Consider the following 20,501-nt stretch of genomic DNA (forward strand, 5'->3'; position numbering starts at 1 on the left):
GCGAGCTCCTGGGACGGGGACGGGGCGGCGGGCGGGCAGTGCGGGCGGCTGCCGCTTGTGGGAGACGAGGGGCCACATGTCCAGCAACGCGGCGCGAGTCGAACGCTGGTCTTGAAGGGACTTCGGATCCGCAGAGGGGCTGCGGAGACGACTGCAGTTTTCTTGTGATTCCCACAGACTTGTAGACCCCGTGCTTGGGTCGCGTGCATTCGAGTGAGTAACTCGGCAGGAGGAGCGCGCAGGGTAAACGGGTCTCCCTGCGGAGCTCGGGCCACCAGTCACCGGCCTAGCCTCTCCCCAGGCAGCTGCGGCGCTGCCTCGGCCCGGGTGGGCGTACACACCCCACTCCACACTCTGTGTGTGTCTGGTTTATTTAAGATATGTCGAAGAAGTGGTGAAGAAATGTGCAAATGTGGGACCCGAGAGTGAGACCCTGGGAACGTGGAACTGTCCTTTTACTTTGCTGAGGTGTGTCGCTGTCATCAAAGACTTTGCCTTCTGATTGAGACAGCTGACACTTTCTGAGTAACGTAGACTCAGTTTTGTCTTGGGCTGCGAGAGATGAGAGCTCCTCTGGCCAGACACCAATCCCTCAGCTGTCATCTCTGTTCTCTCTTTGCAGACAAGTTACTTTAAGGACTTGCCCAAAGCCCACACGGCCTGTGAGGGGGCTCTGAACGGGATGACGTTTTATGTGGGGCTGCAGGCCGAGGACGGGCACTGGACGGGTGATTATGGTGGCCCGCTCTTCCTCCTGCCAGGTAAGAGCCTGCTGCCTCAGCCTGAGGGTGAGGCCACCCTGGGTCATCCTTGGGGTCCTGGCCCAGCCTGCTCTAGGCTTTTAGTGAAGTAGCTGAAAACCCAGGGAAACCCATGGGGAGAAGGGTTGGGGAGGGTTGCCCCATGTCTGTGTCTGAGTCGTCCTGCTGTTGGTGCTAGGGGATAGAAATAGAGGCGCAGCTAGCCCTGCCCAGTATAGGGTGGTGACAGGCACTCTGATAAGGGAAGCTAGGGATTATCTGTGGGGGGGTTTGGGGGGTGCGGCAGGATAGGCTCTTCAGTCTCACTACAAAGTGGGAAGGGCATCTATGCCCGGGTGCTGTAGGTGGGCAGGGTGGTGAGTGGGGAGCTGGTGTCCACTGTGAGTGCTATGTGAGCACATCCTCTGTGAACTCACCATGAAGGGATGGCTGAGGGAGCTACTGCAGGGGAGCCTCAGGTTCAGGCTGTGAGGAGCACAAGGACTGGAGTTGGACCCCCTGGTGCTGAACTGGTCTGGATGGACAGCTCTATTTTGCATCCTGGGAATGTTTCTTTACTGAAACAGCCGTGTGATAGGGGAGATTCCCTCCAATGGATTTATGCAGCGGGACCCTTTTCCCCAGTGACTTGTTAATTGCATTCTTTTAGTGACCTGGATTCTTATGTAAATTAGAGTTTGTTTTTGTGATAACTTATTGATTTGTGTTTTCTTTTACTACGCTGTGTAAATAATTATAACTTTATAGTAGATTTAAAGATCTTAGATCCTTTTATTGCCTTTTTTTTTTTTTTTAAACATCTTAGTTGTGTCTGCCTATCTACTGTCCAAATTGCCTTTATCCTGATTTGGTCGAGTCCTGGAGTAGAGTGTGTTGGGACTTTGAACACAGTTGCAGCAGGCCTGTATGAGAATACTTCACAAAGTACATGGAAAGATACCTTTCAATTCTGTTTTTCCATGAACTTTTTGAAGCACCTTCATGTGTTAGTTTGGGAAGAGTTGTCCTTTAACGTTAGAAACACTTTCGTGGTGTTTACTGCGGGCCAAGCCCTGATATAGGCCCGTTCATACTTCAGTCTTTAGAACAAGCCTAACTGGACTTATGAGGAAGTCCAGGCACACTTGTTCCTGGTCACACAGCCAGGGGAGGAGCACTGGGATTCTGCTGGGCTCCTGTCTCTGCTTTGACTTTGAGCCCTGTTGCTCCCTGGACTGTATAGCATCGTGACTTTCCATCCTGGGACGTGAGGCCTGTCCTTGACGTGAGTCAAGGGGCTCTTTCTTCCTTTGGCCCTACTTGGGGCCTGCTGAAACTCTTCCCAAGAGTCTTCGTGGGGAGGCAGTGAGATGGAGTTGGTCAGGAGGTAACATGACCTCATTTTGTCTCTGCAACCTCTTCTGTGACATGAGGATGATTAGAATCAGGTTTGGTCATATGTGCACAGTATCAGACACACAGAAGGTGCTCGGTCACTGGGGTTATTGCGTTGTTCTGGGCTTGCTGCTGCAGCTCTGGGCTTGTCCTGCTGGGGCTCCTCTCCTGGGCAGGCTGTGGGTAGGGGCTTTTTCTCTCCCCTTTCTGGACTCTGTTCAGACCATCTTTCTTGCGTGGACTTAGGCCTGTCCTAGGGTGCTGTACCAGTGTTCTTCCACGACAGGTCCTTCCTTTTCCTGTTGTAATTTGGAAAATGCTCCTGGAGGCCATGATCCTGTATAGACAGTTCCCCATCAAGTGTGGCCCATGTGGCATTGAGCGGCCCTGTGGTGAGCGTTGACTGCAGTCTGATCCCCTGGGCTCCAGCCCCACTGCTTACTGGCTGTGCCTGTTTCCCTGCATGTAAAATGGGGAAGACACTGGCTCTCCTCCTGCCTGTACGTGTTTCCCTGTCCTAACAGCATCATCACTATTATGAAAGATGCAGTTGTTTTGGGATGTGTTCTGTGAACGTGTATGGCATCCGAGTCCATCTGTCGTTCTTCCAGTGTGTGTCTGTATGTGGTGTGTCCGCCAGGGCTCCTGATGTCTCTGAGCCAGAATCAGGCATCTGTTTGACGGTGCATTTGGCTGGGGTCTGCCCTGAGACCCACCCTGTGCTGCGGGCACATGGCCAGTGGAGCCCAGCCATAGAAGGTGGGGGTGGGGGTGAAGAGTGGCCTGTGAGCACCATGCCCAGAAGACCAGGCTGGGAACAGAAGGTTCTTCGTGGGTAGTATTTATCACTGTCACCACCCCCAACCCTCTGACATTTGTAAAGTGGTATATGCTTGTAAAACGTTTAGAAAGCAGAAGAAGGTAAATGAGAAGTAACTATCAACCCATCCAGGGTGACCCGTTTGAAGTTTCTTTCCAGCAGGTGTTAAAGCAAGACAGTCTCCCGTCAGGGGGGCCCACTGATCTTAACCACTGGTCCCTCTTGGAACTTCAGGGCACTTGGGAGAGGCCTCCCTGAGGTGCCATGCAGTGTTTGGTTTTCCTCTGTCCCAGACAGTGCCATGGGAGCCAGGCGTGGCCAGGTGGGCTCTGCATGCCCTTGGCAGGAGTGACACCTGTGCTACTGCTGGTGCTCCCCCACGCCCTGTTCTGAAAGTCCTGATTGGGACCCAGGAGGAATGGCCTTCCCTAGGCTATTCCTCAGGCAGCTCCCTGTCAGAGTGGGGTTCTCAGGGGGGAGGAGCCTGGGCTTAGCATGCTGAGTGCGTGCTCCCAGCAGTGGACATCTTTCCTGTCACACAGGCCTCCTGATCGTGTGCCACATGGCACATATCCCTCTGCCAGCTGGATACCGAGAAGAGATTGTGCGGTACCTGCGGTCAGTGCAGCTCCCTGATGGTGGCTGGGGCTTGTAAGTATTCCTGCCCCTGTGTCACTGCACATGTGTGGACATGTGTGTGTGCATGTGTTCTTGTGTAGGAGATGCCTGGGTTTCCAGGCAGCTGTTAAGGAAGGGCTGGGGTCACTGCACCCACGAGCCTCGGGGGAGTGGGGTGGAGGAGCCTGGCAGGAGGAAGCGGGCTGGAAGCTGTGCAGGCTGGGCCTCAGCTTCACACCTTGTGTTGTAAATGGGTTTTGTGGCTGGTTGGGAAACCCTTGAGACCCACATGCCACACTCACTAAAAACTGCCAATCTGTTATCACTGCGGTAGAAAAAAATTGCACTTGATTCTGGGGTGGCAGCAGGTGGAGGCGGGCCGGGCAGCCTTCACATCTCACTTTGCTTTCCTGCTGTATGGCACGCACTCTGGGGGACGGGCCTCACCCTCATGGGCTCCTCTTGGACCAGGTGCATGACTCAGGCCTGGGGAGTGAGCTGCTGAGTGGGGCAGGTCCTGTGGGTGGTTTTGGGACTGCTCAGTCGTCCTGGGAGGTGCATGAGCACTGACTGCACCTTGGGTGTTTTCTGTGTTGTCACATCAGTGTAAGGTATTTCAGCATTCTTAATTTTCTAAGGAAACTTCACTGAAAGTGTTGCTTCATTTCTTAGTAAGGACAGATGTCATTTTCTCACCGGTCTCCTGCTCCTATAGGCATCTTGAGGACAAGTCCACAGTGTTTGGGACTGCGCTCAACTATGTGTCTCTCAGAATTCTGGGCATCGGGCCAGATGATCCTGACCTGGTACGAGCCCGGAACCTTCTTCACAAGAAAGGTACATACTGCATAGCATGTGCTAAGTAAAGGGGTCAGGTCACCTTGGCTTAATGAGCTCTTGCAAAAGAAAAACAAAAATGCACCTCCAGTTAAAACATGGGGCAAAGCATGCGAAACGGAATTCGTCCCTGCATCTTCCCAGGGAGCCGCTGCCTTCATGTGCTCTTTCCTGGGGCAGAGGCTGCAAACACCTCTCCTGGGGCTGGACGCACTTGCTCCCAGGAAAGCCGCTGGTTCCATCCAGCTCTGTGTGTGGGGCAGTCCCAAGCAGCTCTGGAACCTGCTCCTGTGGGCATTGTAGGATCTGCAGCAGGCTACCTCATTTCACAGGAGCAGGGGCACACATAGCTCCTGGGGGGTTAATCTTCACTGTGGGAAGCAGGGCTGGCTCTGCTGACAAGGGACAGATGACATGGGCCTGTTTTCCCCCCAGGTGGAGCTGTGGCCATCCCCTCCTGGGGGAAGTTCTGGCTGGCTGTCCTGAATGTTTATAGCTGGGAAGGCCTCAACACCCTGTTCCCGGAGATGTGGTATGCTTGCCCTCTGCCATTGATGTAGTGGCTGGGTCACCACTGCCTTCCTGAGGAGTAGAAAGATGGGGACCGTGGGCCACACACTGGCTGTTACACAGAGAAGCATGGTTGTTCTTTGGGTGGGGTGGAGTTAGTTATGCTCTGTGCAAAGGCCGTGATGAGCTGAGTGCTACGGACATGTGGACAAAGAGTTCCCAGTCAGGCAGGAGGGAGGAAGGACTGGCTGTTACACAGAGAAGCATGGTTGTTCTTTGGGTGGGGTGGAGTTAGTTATGCTCTGCGCAAAGGCCGTGATGAGCTGAGTGCTACGGACATGTGGACAAAGAGTTCCCAGTCAGGCAGGAGGGAGGAAGATGCTGTAGAGGAAGCACCCTGAGTTAGGTGGCAGGACTGGGGCAGGTGGCGGGTGGATGGAGTGCTGTGGGATGATCACAGAACCCCTGTGTGGTGTGGTAGGTAGCTCGGGCTTTGTCAGTTAGATGACTGATGGCATCGTGTTGTGTCGTTGTGGAAAATGTGGGGCGTGTGTGGGACTAGAGGAAAGAGTGTGCCCTCCCTGTTAGTAGCTGAGGTGCGCGGCTCATCTTGTCTTCATCCTGCTGGCTGGGGAAAGCAAGTCCCTCCCTGGGGAGGAGTCATCCCTCACCCATGAGCACTTCAGTGTGTATCTTTAAAAAACACATACTGTTTAAATACCCGGCAAAATCGACACTAATTCCTTATTGTCTGATATTTATGACCAGTGTCTTTTAACATTTTGCGATCATCTAACGAAGGCTGTGGACATCTCCGCAGAAAGCACTCCTATCTGTATAAGTTTAACCCCAGCCTCACACACATTGGGAGGTAAGACTCCCAGGTCCATGAAGAGCTTTTGCACAGCCTCTGCTGTCCTCCTGGAGAGTTGCAGAAGCAGAGTTGGGGTCCCACATGGAAAGCTGTTGGACTGGAGTTGGGGTCCATGGAGAGCCACAGAACTAGAGTTGGGGTACCCCTTGGAGAGCTATTGGAGAGAGTTGGGGTTCCCCATGGAGAGCCACAGGAACAGGGTTGGGATCCCCCATGGAGAGCTGTTGGACTAGAGTTGGGGTCTTCCATGGAGAGCTGCAGGAGTGGAGTTGGGGTCCCCTGTGAAGAGCTGTGGGAGTAAGGTAGGGGTCTCTTGTGTTAGATGACTTTGGTGAGGGGAGGGTGGAGTCAGGGGGAGATGGAGGTGAATGGGCCTCTCAGGAGGAGACAGCAGGGTCCTGATACAAGGGTGAGATGTGACCTCCACAGCCAGGTTGTGTGCTGAGGAGTAGAGGGCTAGACGGGGTGGACGGAGCTGCCCATGTGTTGGGGAGGGACCACTGAGGTGGGTCATGCAGGGCAGAGATAGATAGATGTCCTGGAGTCATTCTGTTGTCCTGCACTGGCAGACTTGCCTGGGTAGTAGGGTATGGGTGCAGGTGTGGTGTTGTGGGAGAAAGTTTTGTCTGCCCTGTAAAAGGTGGGCTCAATCAGTCAGTGCTGGGCTGTGTGGTAACTAGGGTGCAGCTGGAGTTGCTTTAGGGGCAGGTCACAGGGTGTGGGATGGAGGACCAGAGACGCTGAACTGCTTTAGCTGCAGAAAAGCTAGAAATGTTATCCATAATTTAAAAAACACCTTTTAAATGAGTGGATGAGCCCTCAAGAAAGTAGAAGTGATCTGAGGCCTGACAGTCATGATCAGAGGGAGATAGGAGGGTATGCTCAGCTCTGCTCAGCTTCCCGGGACTGTCACACACGAGGACAGAGGTGTGAAGAGAAAGGGTGGGAAAAACATCAGGTACACACTGAGACAGCGAACAGGCACCCAGGCCTCAGGAAGATTCAACAATTCTAAGGTTCTTGAAATAGACTTTTTAAAATAAACGTTTAATTTTGGAATAGTTTTTGATATCCAGAAAAGTTGCAAAGATATCCTACCCCAGAGCGTTCCATAGGCCCCTCACCCCCTTTTCCACTGTTTAAGTTTTACATTACTGTGGTACGTTTGTTGTAACTAAGAAACCTACAGAGAATCCTAAATGCCTTTAGAGTATAAAATGCTGCCTGAACCAGGAGGATCGTCAGTTCCCTTGGACAGTATGTCCGTGGGGTTTGATCGCACCCCACAGGAGCACAGCTGTGAGGTGCCAGCGGCTGTGCCGACGTGGTGGGGAAGGGACATCCACCCTGTATCCACACTTGGAAGGACATAAGACATCGATGGGGTGTGAGGGGGTGATGGGCAGGCTTGTGTCCTGGGGGTCTCCCACTGATGCATGCTGTCCCTCTAGGCTATTTCCTGACTGGGTGCCTGCACACCCCTCCACGCTCTGGTGCCACTGCCGGCAGGTCTACCTGCCCATGAGCTACTGCTATGCCACCCGTCTGAGTGCCTCGGAGGACCCGCTGGTCCAGAGCCTCCGCCAGGTGAGCCCTCTGACCTCATAGGACCTTGTCAGGGATATAACTGTGTGTACCCATGCACCCGGGGGCCCTGCAGACCTGAGAAGCTCCTGTGAGCAGAGTGGAGCCACCACCTCCTCTGTCCTGTAAGCAAACAATAAGGGGCTGCCTGAGGGCCCTGTGCTGTGGGACAGGAAGTGCTTTGCCTCGGAGGAGACTGGGTCCTCATAGAGTGCAGGGCATGGGTGCCCAGCCCTGAGCATAATCCTGACCGTGTTCACAGTTGTGTCCTTGAGAAGCAGGCCCTGAGATGGGGTTTGGGGTGCAGGATGTTTATTAGGCTGTGCCCTTGGGAAAGAGGAGGAGGCAGAGGGAGGAGATGAGCTTCGGGGCAGGCCTGGGGCTCTCAGATGGGTGGCTCCTCAGGGTGGTGGCAACTTGGTTGGGACGGCCAGGCCTTCATACCATGCTGTGATCAGTCACTGGATGTGCTCCCACCCCTGGGGAGGGGCATGACCCAGGGCCCTGAGGGCTGGCAGGTGGAGGCTGCTTTTCCTGGCCTGAGCCAGGAAGGTGTGTCCACTGTCCCAGTGCTCAGGTGCTGCCCCACCCCCCAGGAGCTTTACGTGGAAGACTTTGCCAGCATTGACTGGCCGGCGCAGAGGAATAACGTAGCCCCTGGAGATGTGTACACGCCGCACAGCTGGCTGCTCCGTGCAGTTTACGGTGGGTGCCTCTGGTGGGGTGGCTGGGCCCGGGGCAGTGTGTGGTCAGGGGTGGTGCTCATTCGTTCCCCCATCCCACCAGGGGCCTGGAACGCCCTGCCCCTGCAACACTGACAGCCACAGGGCTGGATCTCCACTCTCGGGAGCCCACCCAAAACACCACCATGCAGGGGCGGGGCAGGGCAGGGCAGTGGGAGGTGTGAAACAGCCCTTCCCGGGCAGAGGCGACCTGGGGGTGAGTGGAAGGCGGGGGAGCCACAGGGAAGGAAAGGCCCAGATGCTGTATAGTGCGGGGACTCCAGGCTGAGGCCGGGATCCTCTTGGTGTCTGCCTGCTGACGTCCTCTGCTTCCCTACAGCGCTCCTCAACCTGTATGAGCGCCACCATAGTGCCAGTCTGCGGCAGCGGGCTGTCCAGAAGTTGTATGAGCACATCGTGGCTGATGACCGCTTCTCCAAGAGCATCAGCATTGGCCCGGTCAGTGCCCAATGGCAGCCCCTGGGGGCACAAGGACCCAGGACAGAAGCTTTAGAAGCTGGTCTCTGTGGAGCTGGGAGTGAGGTCTCCCCAAGCTTGGGGCACCTCCACTGGGGATGTGGCCCTGTAATCTCACAGGCGTCTGGAAGATTCCCGTCCTTGTGCCCTGCACCCTGGCCTTGGTGAAGTTGCCCAGCTGTGCTTGGCTCTCCGTCCTATCCATACTACCTGGCCTTTGCCTTGGTGTGTCTGGACACCTGCTCCAAATCACCTCCTGAGACCTCTCTGGCCACCTGGGAGGGGTGCTTTTCCTCCCTTGACCCTCTCCCAATACCCACCTTAAATAATCCACCAACTGCCCTTTGATGGGGTTTAGATGTGCCCGGGGTGGGTGAGAATAGCAGGGCTCTTGGGTTCCATTCCTGGTTTCTGCTGCCCACACGGGACTTGGAGTTGTCACCCCTCTCAGGCTCGGGCTCCTGATCTTGCTTTGCCACCTAGGGCTGTGGCCCAATGGAGGTCAGGTGTGGACATGCTCAGTGACCACTGAGGTGCATATGCCTGGGCCTGCTGTGAATGTGCCTGCTGGCAGTTGTGACACATCCCCGTCTGGGCCATGACAGTGGCCATTGTGTTGTGGTCGGCCATGGGTTCTCTGGATAGACCCAGGTAGCACCACGTCACTGAGTAATGCTCCTGACGCTGCACCTGGGGTTACCCCAAGTCATGAATTGTCACTGACCCAACAGCGGCACACCTGTGTTCTTTTCAGCAGAGATGTGGTTCTCTGTGCGCTTTGACTTAATGTAGTGCATGTCTACACTCGACTCAAGCTAGAAACATGGTTGTAATTGGGTCTTGACTTGTGAGGTCCTTAAGTGGGAGGTCTGGTGCATCCAGAACATTCTGCCCTGAGGAAGAAGAGGAGCAGGTGGTCCCTGTTGCTCTGGTCTTGTCTCCACATCTCTCCTTATGCTCCTCAGACCCTGTTTGATCCCCTGAGTTGTCTTGAAGGAAAACTCTTCATGTCTGTCGCCCCACCGCCCATGTTGCCTCATACTGGAAGCCTCCCTCCCTTCTCCCCACCAAAGTGCCCTGTCCCTTCCCAGACCCTTCACTGCCAAGCCAGGCTGTGATCTCCAGCAACACTGGTCTCTGAGTCATGTCCTGGGGACGTGCCTGTTAACACAGGAGGTACCCTGGCCTGGCCGTGGAGAGAGGCTGTGCGGGGCCTCGTGCAGGGCTGCTGTGGATCTGGAGCAGAGCCCTGACAGGCTTGTATCTCCTGCAGATCTCGAAAACCATCAATATGCTCGTGCGCTGGTATGTGGATGGGCCGTCCTCCTCCTCTTTCCAGGAGCACATCTCCAGGATTCCTGATTACCTCTGGTGAGTGTGGCTGAGATGTGCCCAGTGAGACAACACTGAGAACTGACTTCAGACACGCCTCGGGTTCCAGTGAGGGGGCGTCGCAGTTCCATGGTATCTGGGAATAGCATGAGGAACCAGGAGGAGTGCAGGGTTGTCGAAACTGGGGAGGGGTGTCTTAAAATTGAAAGATTTGCCACCTTGCAGAAACTTTGGGTGGTTCCGGAAGATATAATTTGGAGGAGTGTGGGTGGGCAGGTGTCTTGGTCCATATTGGTTGGTGTCAGGGAGGCCTGTTGACAGGCAGAGCTTGTCAGCTGTGGACTGTCCTCTGGAGGTGCGACTCTTGCACGGAGGGAACACAGAGCAGGTCCCACGAAGGGAAGCCCTGCACTCGTGGAGGCCCTTGCCACAGCACTGCACAGGATGGCAGGGCTGACTGTGGCTGGGGAGCCTCCCTCTGCCGCTCAGCTCAGGTTTGCCCCTTCTGGGTGAGGTGCTGCCACATCTCCTGCTGAGCGTAGCACTCGTGCTGTGGGCCCAGCAGGGCCGTGCCAAGGTTGGCTCCAGGCCTCGGGGAGAAGGGCACAGGAGTCCCCATGGGAAGACCCTGCGGCATGCCTGGCATGGGCTCTGGGTGGCCAGCCAAACTTCCCAGCCTGTCTCCTTGTCCCTGACTTGGGCTTTTCTTGTCCTCACAGGCTGGGCATCGATGGCATGAAGATGCAGGTGAGGGTTGCAGGACCATACTGCCTGTTTCCTCTGCAGCCATTCCTCTTCTTTATTCTTTATCTTTCTGGGTTCATTAAGATAAAAAAATAACTCTCAATATGAGTTGTGGCAGCATGTGACAAGAGGCTGCGTCCTCCCTCCAGTCCCTCAGGGTCAGTGTGAGTTCCCTGTGCCTCTTGGGTGTGGCCGGCACACCGCCTGGTGTCGTGTGTTCCCCTGCAGCTTCTTCATTTGTCTCTGGCCCTATTGGTCAGAGTGGCTGGACTGTCAGGTTGCTAGAGGCTCCACTTCCCCAACCGCTGGCTCCTGGTGTGGCCCTGGGGGTTGCCTCCGCAGCCACGAGCTGGTAGGAGCCTGGAGTCCAGTGGTGGCTGTGGCCAGGCCTGGAAGCTGCATGAGGACTTCCATTCTCAAATGGGCTGGAACCCAGTCTGCAGGGCACCAAGTTCAAGGGAGGGGATGTGTAGCCACGCCCAGGGGGAGAGGAAGAGGTGGGTTTTGCTAGACCCTCAGCCACATAGCGTGTGTGGCCTCTTTCCGGATCCTTCGCAGGTCTTTAGCTTACAGGTGGACCAGAGCAGATGTGTTCCTTTCTGGGCAGCGACATCTGACCTGGGTCCTTGGTACTCTCAAGGTCATGGGAGAGCAGAGGGTCTGTGGCCACCCTGTAGGGGAGGGCCCAGGGCTTCTGTCAGAATTTTCAGAGGTCCATAGACCAAAGTAGGGAAGAACTGCAGGCCAGGAAGGGATGCAGGTCACGTGCAATTCTCAGTGGACCAGGCCAGCATTCTGCTAGGAGACAGCTGACATCAGAGGCAACCAGACTGGGGCTGCATCCCAGAGCCATCTGACTGCTGTTCCAGGCCAATGTGGTGGTGATTTCTTTAAATCAGTGCGCTAACAGATAAAATTCAGAAGTACACTTTGGGAATTGAGGTAGGAAGGGAATCTGCCAGCGTCAAGCGCCTGCAGAGCCCTCTCTGAGGGTGGCTCATTGCCTGCACCCCCAGTTCCATGTGGTGCTCTGACCTGGTCCTGCTATAGACACGCTGCTCCACAGCTGGGGACAGTTTGGTTCATTCCAACATTCAGGTGTTTGTAGGTGATGTTCTTCTCATGTGTGACCGTGGGGGCAGGAGTGCTGGATTCAGGGTGGGATGCTGGTCCTGTCCCGGGTCTGGGGTTGGTGGCCCCGTCCCTTGTGAGTTCACCTTGTGGGCATATCAGAAACCCAGATGGGTGCCATTCTGTGTCTTGCCTTCGCTGAGGTGACCCTGTGGGGTCTGTCTGCTTTCATGACCTGGTGTGGACATGTGGAGGTTCCCGAGGTGTCCTAGAATCACACCAGTGACAGGAGCACATGGGCCCAGCACTGCCCACCCCAGAGCTCCGCTTGGTGTCAGGAGGCCTCAGCCACCCGGACCTAAGCTCCCATCCCAGATCCCTGGCTGCCCTCACTGTCGATCTTTTGTCAGAAGGTTTTCAAAACATATGCAAAGTAGAGGAGAGTGAGGAGTCCTCAGGCGGGCACCGGCCTCCCCGTCCCCACTGGACCAGCCCGCAGGCGGGCACCGGCTCTCGGCATGTTCACAAAGTCCCTGTTATTGTCGCAGCCACACACTTAACAGCGGCTCCTGAGTTTAGTCCCTGTTCCCGTCTGTTTGTACTTGGTTTGTTTGAGTCAGGATTCCAGCTAGGTCCACACAAGCATTTGGTTGTTGGTCTATGAAGTTGCCGTAGTCTGTCACAATGTCCCGTGTGCTCTTCCCTCCTGGACTGTCAGTCCCTAAAGGGCTCCAAATTCCACATCTGACTGTGGCTCCCTTTGTACCCCTAGTATGAGGCCCTGAGGCATGATCCCAGGGGTTTCTTTTCTGGTGCGAACCCTTGCTTTGTGGTGCGGGTACTTCCTGTGCAGTGTCCCTGCAGGACACGATGCCTGTGCACCTCTTCCATACCCCCACCCCACCGTCTGCGTGGCTGTTGAGGTCACTGTCAGCTCTCTCTCCCTGGGGTTAGGCCACCAGCTTTCTGAATCGAGACCAGTGTTGACCCTTGAGCCAGGTTCCCAGGGTCGGATTTGAGGCCCCAGCCATCCTCTCAGCTGGGTCCCACCACCTCAGGCATGCTCAGAAATGGGGGACGTTTCTGGTTGTCACCACGGTGGGCATGCTGCAGACGTTGGATGGGGGGCTGGATGCACTGCATGTGGGTGGTGGAGCCCTTTCTCAGGGAAGTTCTCTGAGAGAGTTGCCATCCTGGCTGGTGGCACAAAGGCAGGTGGGGCTTCCCGATCTGCGTTCACCTGCAGGAGCAAGCCTTCTCTCAGGCAGAACCCCACCCTTGGTCCACCAGGCACCCATTGGACCCTGGGAGGCAGAGGGTGGAAGTAGGGGTGCTGCAGCTGCTGTAACGGCCCATCCTTTGCATGTAGGGCACCAATGGCTCACAGATCTGGGACACCTCATTCACCATCCAGGCTCTGCTGGAGGTACGTGGCTTTGTCTCCTCATCCAGCTGACCTTCCTGTGCACCTGAGCCCTCACGTCCACCCTGCTGAGCTCATGCCTGCTGTGCCTTGATGCTCCTGCTGGCCTGGGCCTCACAGCCTCTGGTCATGACACTGTGGTGGTGGTGGTGGGCTTGCCTGGCGGCCCTAGATGTTGGACTGGGTTGGGGGCTTCAGGAGGGCGGGGGGCTGGAGGCTGTATGAGTAGGAGAGCCTGGTGAGGGCTGTGAGAGATCAGGGCAGTGTCCCTGTGTGGGTGTGGACATTTTTGAGCAGGTTCTGCTGGCGGGAATCAGGATGGTGGGTTCTGAGGATGTTTCTGGAGAGACTGAAGTCTGGGTCATGTGGGACCTTGGGACACAGTTGGGGCGGGGCGGGGCGGGTGGGCGCCGGCTCCACTTGCTTCAGTCTTGAGTTGTATCTCACTGGCTCAGTCTTCCTGTCTTTACAGGTGAGTGCGGCAGGAAGCCCTGCACTTCTGTCAGGTAGACTCTGGTTCCCAGTGGGCAGGACGTTGCCTGGACCGTGCTGGCTCGTGTGAGAGCCGCTCAGCTTTACTGTCCTGCTGTTTCTTCCAGGCGGGTGCGCACCACAGGCCTGAGTTTTCCTCCTGTCTGCAGAAGGCGCACGCATTCCTGCGGCTCTCACAGGTGAGTGAGCCCTGTGCTTGGGGCTCGGAGCAGGTGCGGAGCGGCCTCAGGGCCAGGGACTCCCAGGGCAGAAGAGACCTCCTTGCCTCTGCCCTATGCTGCTTCCTCCCCAGCCTGTCTCACCTCCATCCGCCTTGGGGCTAGTCTTGCTCCGGGGAGTCCTACTGGGGCCTGTCACCAGCATGGGTGCTGGCCGTTTCTGCATCCTGTTCATGCTGGAGCCGTCATGTGCAGAGGGCTGGGGCTGGCATGTGGTGGGGTCGGGCTGTGTCTCCCAAGCTCACAGCCTACTCAGCACCCCTGGTGTCTCTGAGGCATCTCACGCCAGCTGCCGTCTCTTCCTCTTGAGATCACTTGCAGTGAATGCCACTGTCCATCCTGCCAGATCAGCTGCCCCATCAGACCCTTCATGAGCCTCTGATTTGACTATCTGTGTCTCATACCTGCTGGCACCCCCCATCTGGTTTCAGCCCTTGCTGTCTGATGGTACTTTCCAGCAGTGGTGGGCTGAGTGGGCCTTGCGGCTCTAATGGCAGCTGTGGCCAGCAGCAGTGCCAGCTACCCAGCACATCCTACTTCTCTGATCCTGCCCAGTTGGTCTCAGTGACATCCCAGGTAGCAGCAGCGTAGGCCCCTCCCTGCCTTAGTGGTGACGTGTCTTTCTCCTTTTCACATGTGCCCCTTGATGTGGTCCAGATCCCAGATAGCCTTCCTGACTACCAAAAGTACTACCGCCAGATGAGCAAGGTATGTGTGAGTGACCCCCAGCCCTGCCCTGAGCCCTGGGAGAGGCTGCCCTGCTTAGCTGGTCCATTCCTTTGAGAAGGGTTCTTCCTGTCCTTGGGCATCCTGATCTGGTAGATTCCTGGCAGGGGCCGATGCTTCATCCTGAGGCTGCCTGGCATGGGGGTTTCTTTGTGTTGCCATGGCACAGTCTGCACACATGTTGGTGTGCTCAGAGCAGTTCAGGCAGGCATATCACACAGATGTCAAACAAATGGCTGAAACATAAGCCAGAGTGTTGCGGGGAAGGCATAGAGAGGAAGGGACCCCAGCACCGGCACCAGGCTCTGGGCTTGTAGGTGCGGGTTGTGGAATGAGGTGTGGGTGCAGCCACTGTGGCCTTTTCACAGTGGGCTTAGGAAGGTGCCTGTGCTCCCGTCCTGGCCTGTAGTGAGATCTGAAGGCACTGAGGGTGGGAGTCCATCCAGATGTGCCCTTTGCAGAACCAGTGGCTCGGTAGAGGTGACTGTGGGTGGTCTTGAGGACCAGGGTGTGGTCACTCCCCATCCCATGGTCACAGCTTGTGCTCTGCAGGGCGGCTTCTGCTTTAGCACGCTGGATAGTAGTTGGATTGTCTCTGACTGCACAGCCGAGGCCTTGAAGTCCGTGCTGCTTCTGCAGGAAAAGTGTCCCTTTGTCACTGAGCATGTGCCCCGAGAGCGGCTCTGCGATGCTGTGGCTCTGGTGAGTCTGTGGTCCCACGCCCCCCATGCACCTTGAATCCTCCTGACTAGCTGGGGGCTCCTGTCCATGGGCTCCATCTCAGGAAACACACAGGGCCAGGCTGCAGGAGCTCTCCTTGGCCAGCGTTTGTGTTAGGAGAACCAGAGGCCCTGGCTGGGCCAGCAGAATGCTTGGGCTGTACACAGGGTCCTGTGTTGCAGGAGCCAGTGCCGGGCCCAGCCATGGAGGCTGGGGAGGCTGGGGAGGCTGGAGGCCCATGAGATTTCTCTCTGGATCCAGAGGCTCAAGGACCTGTCGTGTCCATACTTAGGCTCCATGGGCCTCTTTTTGGGGGGGGGTGACAGTCTCTACTGGGTGTCTTAAGAAAAGATGAGAACTTTTGTTTATTTTTGTGCCAAATCCTTACAGCATGTTTAGGTTTTCTGCCTGTTTTACCATGGAAACCCTACTCTGTTTCAGCAGTACACGTGTTCTATAGGTGGACGAGCACTCAGGTGGTCTATAGGTGGACAAGTATAGGTGGACAAGTATAGGTGGACAGGCACTGTATTAGTCTGTTTCTGTTGCTTATTACAGAATACTTGAAACTGGGTGATTTATAAAGAAAACAAAATTTACTGCTTACAGTTTCTGAGGCTGGGAAGTCCAGAGTACAAAGAACACATCTGGTGGTGGCAACCATGACCCTTCATATTGCCAGCTGGTGGAAGCAGAGAGAGCAGAGAGAGAGAGAGAGAGACAGACAGACTCTTCTCTTCTTTTAAAGCCCTCAGAATCATGCCTCTGACAACCATGACCCTTCATATTGCCAGCTGGTGGAAGCAGAGAGAGCAGAGAGAGAGAGAGAGAGAGAGACAGACTCTTCTCTTCTTTTAAAGCCCTCAGAATCATGCCTCTGACCACCATTTTTAATCCATTCACTACTGCACAGTCCTACAATCCAATCATCTATTCAAGGCTCTACCCTCTGACCACCATTTTTAATCCATTCACTACTGCACAGTCCTACAATCCAATCATCTATTCAAGGCTCTACCTCTCAATTACCACAATAGGATTTCCCACCCTCTTAACAGTCACAGTGGGGACCAAGTTTCTAATATGTAAAACTTGGGGGACACAATTAAGCTTCACTGAGTGTTGGGGGGATATAATCCACTACAGGCACCCACCTGCTCTATAGGTGGGTGGCCTCTGCGTGGTCTGTAGGTGGATGGGTGCATGTGAGTTGGTGTGTGTCCCAGAGGGCTGCTCACAGAGGCTATGAGTGATGGGGCTGCATCTGCTGCCTTGGGCACCCAAGTGCTTGCTTAACGAGAAAATCGGCTCCTTGCGCCCTATCCCTATCCCATTGGTTGTCAGCCTTGGGTGCTTCTGGAAAGCTGGGTCACAAACTGTGGGCCCCACATGTGCTCAGTGTGTGGTGAGTTCTCATGATGTTCCCTCTCTGGTTCTAGTTGATGAATATGAGGAATCCTGATGGAGGGTTTGCAACCTACGAGACCAAGCGTGGGGGGTACCTGCTGGAGCTGCTGAACCCCTCGGAGGTCTTTGGTGAGTGGTCGCCAGAATGCAGTGCACAGAGCCAGGGCCATGTTCTTCCCTTACCAGGGCTGTGCCTGCAAGGCTTGTATGGAGCCCTCCCTGAGCCCCGGTGTTCTCTGCTCCCCTAGCTCTTGGGGATGGCAGGGTTCCTTGTGTTGTGGGTGAAAGGGCTGTGGTTCCATCTTGGGGGTTGGTAGAAGATCCAGATGTGATCCCACCAGACTGTCCCCTGTTCTGGCCCAGGTCCTTGTGTTCTGTGGGGGCCGCTGTATGTCGTGAATGCACCTGCAAGGTGGCATTTGTGGGGACCTGGGTGCATGTGGCCCCTGTGGCCTGTTCTGGCCGGCGCAAGTTCTTTTCTTCTGGTTGACCTTTGGACGCCTCCTGGGCCCCTCCCTTCTGGTCTCTGTTTATTTTGCTCCTCTACCTGTCAAACATGGTTTTTCAGGGTAGGGTGCAGGTTTCTGTCCTGGGTCAGCACGCAGTTCTCTTCCTCATGTAGCACAGATGTGCAGTTCCCCCCTATTGTCCCCCACCCCTACCCCATGGCTGTGTAGCTGGGGCTGGAGGTTGTTTGCTCAGAGACCAGTCAGGAAGGCACGGTCAGACGCTGCAGCATAGTTTGGCCTGAATTGCAGGCCCAGAGCACCCAAGGCAGAGCTCACATGGCTTGGTGCTTCTTGATTTCCCAGGAGACATTATGATCGACTATACATATGTGGAGTGCACCTCGGCCGTGATGCAGGCACTGAAGCATTTCCACAAACACTTCCCTGACCACAGGACAGAGGAGATCAGGTGAGGAGGCCTCGGTCCGGGACATCCCGCCCCTTAGATTGGGGCCACCAAGTCGGGCCTGGCTCTGACATGGTGTCCTCTGGTGCAGAAAGGTAGCTGTAGAACGACTCATTCAAACATGGAAGGGGCCCAGATGTTCCTGAATTTAGTCGTGTGCCCCAAACTATATCAAATATTTGTGTATTGGGGGCTGAGAATAGCACAGTTATAAAACAAAGGTGGGTTATTTTTCATGTCTTCTTAATGTTAAAACAAGACCTACACACCTAAGCCCACTTGTGTCTGAATAAATGGCAGTTTTTAAGTAACCTGTTGAAGGGTGACAAATACAGAGAAAGGTGCAGACCCTGCGTGCAGCGCCCGTGTCTGTCACCCAGCGGACATATCCATGTGGGCAGCGCCAGACTCGCTGGCCTCTGGAGAAGGGGCTGCCGCCTGCCTTCTCAGTCAGGGGCTGCTGTCGCTTGCTCTGGACCTCAGACACGGGGAGTCCTGCAGCATGGGCAGTGAGGTTTGGCCAGGTGGCTGTGGCTCACCTCTTCCCTGCCTCAGGCTGCTGGTGGATGCAGGTGCCTGCCGTCTGTACGTTATTATGGAGCATCCTCCTGTGGACACTTTGTTACTTGTCTTTTGGAGCACGGATGGGTACCTTGGAATGGCATTACAGCTTTCATAGATTCTTCTTTATCCTGTTACTATTATGTTTTCTGTTTTGAATGTTAAGCCTGGTATAGGGTGGAGAATCCATCTAGGCCTGGAGTTTTCTTTGAGGGGAAATTTTTAATTATGGGATCAAATTCTTTAATAGTTACAGGACTGTGCAGATATTCTATTTTTTTTGTATTAGTTTGGGACTTCTTCCATTTCAATTCAGCTTTCTGTTGAGTGGCCTGAAGCTGCTCACAGTGGAGGCTTGAGCAGCTGGAGACTTGACTTTGAGATCTTGGCTTTTCTCTTGATGATCTTACTGATCTTTTGAAAGAAACCATCTTTAGTCTTTGATTCTATCTGGTATATATTTACTTATTTTTAAAATGTGTTTATTTTTGTTTTCATGAATTTTTACTCCTTATTGTTTTCTTTCTACTGTATTTCTTTTTCTAAGTTGGATACTTAGATCAATCAATGATTTTCAGGCTTTCTTCTATTTAAATATGCAACTAAGGCTATGAATAAGTTTTGATATATCACTCAGTTAAAAATGTTTTCTGTTTCTATTGTGAGTTCTTTGGTCCATGTGCTATTTAGGAGTGTGATACTTCATTTTCAGAAATTCTGAGGATTTCTAATTGTGTCTTTGTTAGGGGGCCCGGTTTTGATATATCACTCAGTTAAAAATGTTTTCTGTTTCTATTGTGAGTTCTTTGGTCCATGGGCTATTTAGGAGTGTGATACTTCATTTTCAGAAATTCTGAGGATTTCTAATTGTGTCTTTGTTAGGGGGCCCGATGGAACAGTGATTTTCTTCTGACCTGGCAGGTGGTATAGTCCCGAGGGGTACAGTGTCTTGTGTTGTCTCATCCCTGGCATGTGCTGCTCTGCAGTGGGGTCCTTTCCTTGGGGTTTGAGTCCTCAGCCATGCTCACAGAATTAGCCTTTCTTTTTTTTTTTGTCTTTTTCCGTGTCTGGCATTTTTCCGTGTCCGGCAACGGATCGCAACCCTCAGTGTTGCCCCCGTACCGGACCGGGGACCGGCAACGGAATTGCAACGCTTGGTGTTGCTCCCGCGCCTCGCTCAGCCAGTGAGCGGGAACCAGTCTGTATGTGGGATCTGAACCCTCGGGCGGGAGCGCCGCCGCGCTTCCCAAGCGGTGCACTATCCAGTGCGCCACCGGGCCAGCCCCTAGCCTTTCTTTTTAATGTATCATTTTCTAAAGCTCATTGTAATAAAAGTAGAGCATGTTCTTTGAAGCCTTGGAAAATACAGAAAAGTGCAAAGAAGGAAGTAAGTCGTTCCTCTCGCCCCAAGAGGAACCTGTTGTTACTGTTTGATCTCCACATCTTCAAGGTTGTTTCTGGGCTGCTCCTTCTACGTGACTGGCTTGTTTTGCCAGGCAAGGTGTCTGGACGCAGGGGACAGTGTCCCCAGCTGCTGCCTTTCCCTCCAGTGTGAGGTGTAGTGGTTGCAACTGTCTCATCATTTTACCTACTCAGTAGCCTCTTGGTTATTTATTAATTTTTACTGTTATTTCCCAGCTTCTTCCTATTTTAACTTAACTAGTGTTCTCGTGTTGAATATCTGTTTATGACTTTTATCATTCCCTACGGCTGTGTGGGCTTGCGGTCGGCTGGCCTGGGTGGACCCTGCCTGTGCCCCTTCTTTAGGTCAGTTTTCTGCTCTGGCTCCCCCACCCCCGGAGCTAGAAGGACCAAATAAGACGCCACAGGAAAGTGCCGGGGTGCATGTGGCACATGATGAGTGTGCACAGTGCCGTCATCGTGTAGAGCCGCATGCTGTGCTGTGCAGAGCAGAGCTGTCTGCACTTCTTTGGTGACGACTTAGCTAGAATAAATACTCTTTCCAATGTTTATAGGTCATTTCTATTTCTTGTCTTGTGACATGCCATTCGTGTCCTTGCCAGTTTTCTTACCGGCATGATTTTTTTTTCTTTTTTTATTTATTTATTTATTATTTTTATTTTGTCAATATACAATGTAGTTGATTATTGTGTCCCATCACCGAAACCTCCCTCCCTCCTCCCTCTCCCCCCTCCCACCCAAGTGTGTCCCCTCCATTTTCTTGTTGTAAGAACTTCAAAAAAAATTGTGGTTGTTATATCTTCCTCTCCCCCCCCCCCCCATTTTTTTATTTTTTTTGTTGTTTTTTGTTTGTTTTTTTTTGTGTGTGTGTGAGTGTGTGTGTGTGTGAGTGT

The 20,501-nt window shown here is 54.1% G+C and overlaps 1 protein-coding gene across 1 annotated transcript in view; it reads left to right on the forward strand.

Annotated features, from left to right (window-relative positions):
* The first annotated feature begins 682 nt into the window (after positions 1 to 682).
* Positions 683 to 20,501, forward strand: part of LSS (lanosterol synthase (2,3-oxidosqualene-lanosterol cyclase)) — a 37,488-nt gene continuing 17,669 nt past the window's right edge. Inside the window, exons 1-15 of the mRNA XM_008577983.1 lie at positions 683 to 761; positions 3,498 to 3,606; positions 4,289 to 4,410; positions 4,846 to 4,942; positions 7,246 to 7,381; positions 7,975 to 8,083; positions 8,441 to 8,559; positions 9,851 to 9,948; positions 10,629 to 10,656; positions 13,094 to 13,150; positions 13,747 to 13,818; positions 14,515 to 14,565; positions 15,136 to 15,285; positions 16,743 to 16,839; positions 17,523 to 17,628. Coding sequence (XP_008576205.1) covers positions 683 to 761; positions 3,498 to 3,606; positions 4,289 to 4,410; positions 4,846 to 4,942; positions 7,246 to 7,381; positions 7,975 to 8,083; positions 8,441 to 8,559; positions 9,851 to 9,948; positions 10,629 to 10,656; positions 13,094 to 13,150; positions 13,747 to 13,818; positions 14,515 to 14,565; positions 15,136 to 15,285; positions 16,743 to 16,839; positions 17,523 to 17,628 — 1,430 coding nt within the window. The remainder of the gene's footprint in view (positions 762 to 3,497; positions 3,607 to 4,288; positions 4,411 to 4,845; positions 4,943 to 7,245; positions 7,382 to 7,974; positions 8,084 to 8,440; positions 8,560 to 9,850; positions 9,949 to 10,628; positions 10,657 to 13,093; positions 13,151 to 13,746; positions 13,819 to 14,514; positions 14,566 to 15,135; positions 15,286 to 16,742; positions 16,840 to 17,522; positions 17,629 to 20,501) is intronic.

Source organism: Galeopterus variegatus, unplaced genomic scaffold, assembly GCF_000696425.1.
Source record: "Galeopterus variegatus unplaced genomic scaffold, G_variegatus-3.0.2 Scaffold1614, whole genome shotgun sequence".
Taxonomy (NCBI): Eukaryota; Metazoa; Chordata; class Mammalia; order Dermoptera; family Cynocephalidae; genus Galeopterus; species Galeopterus variegatus.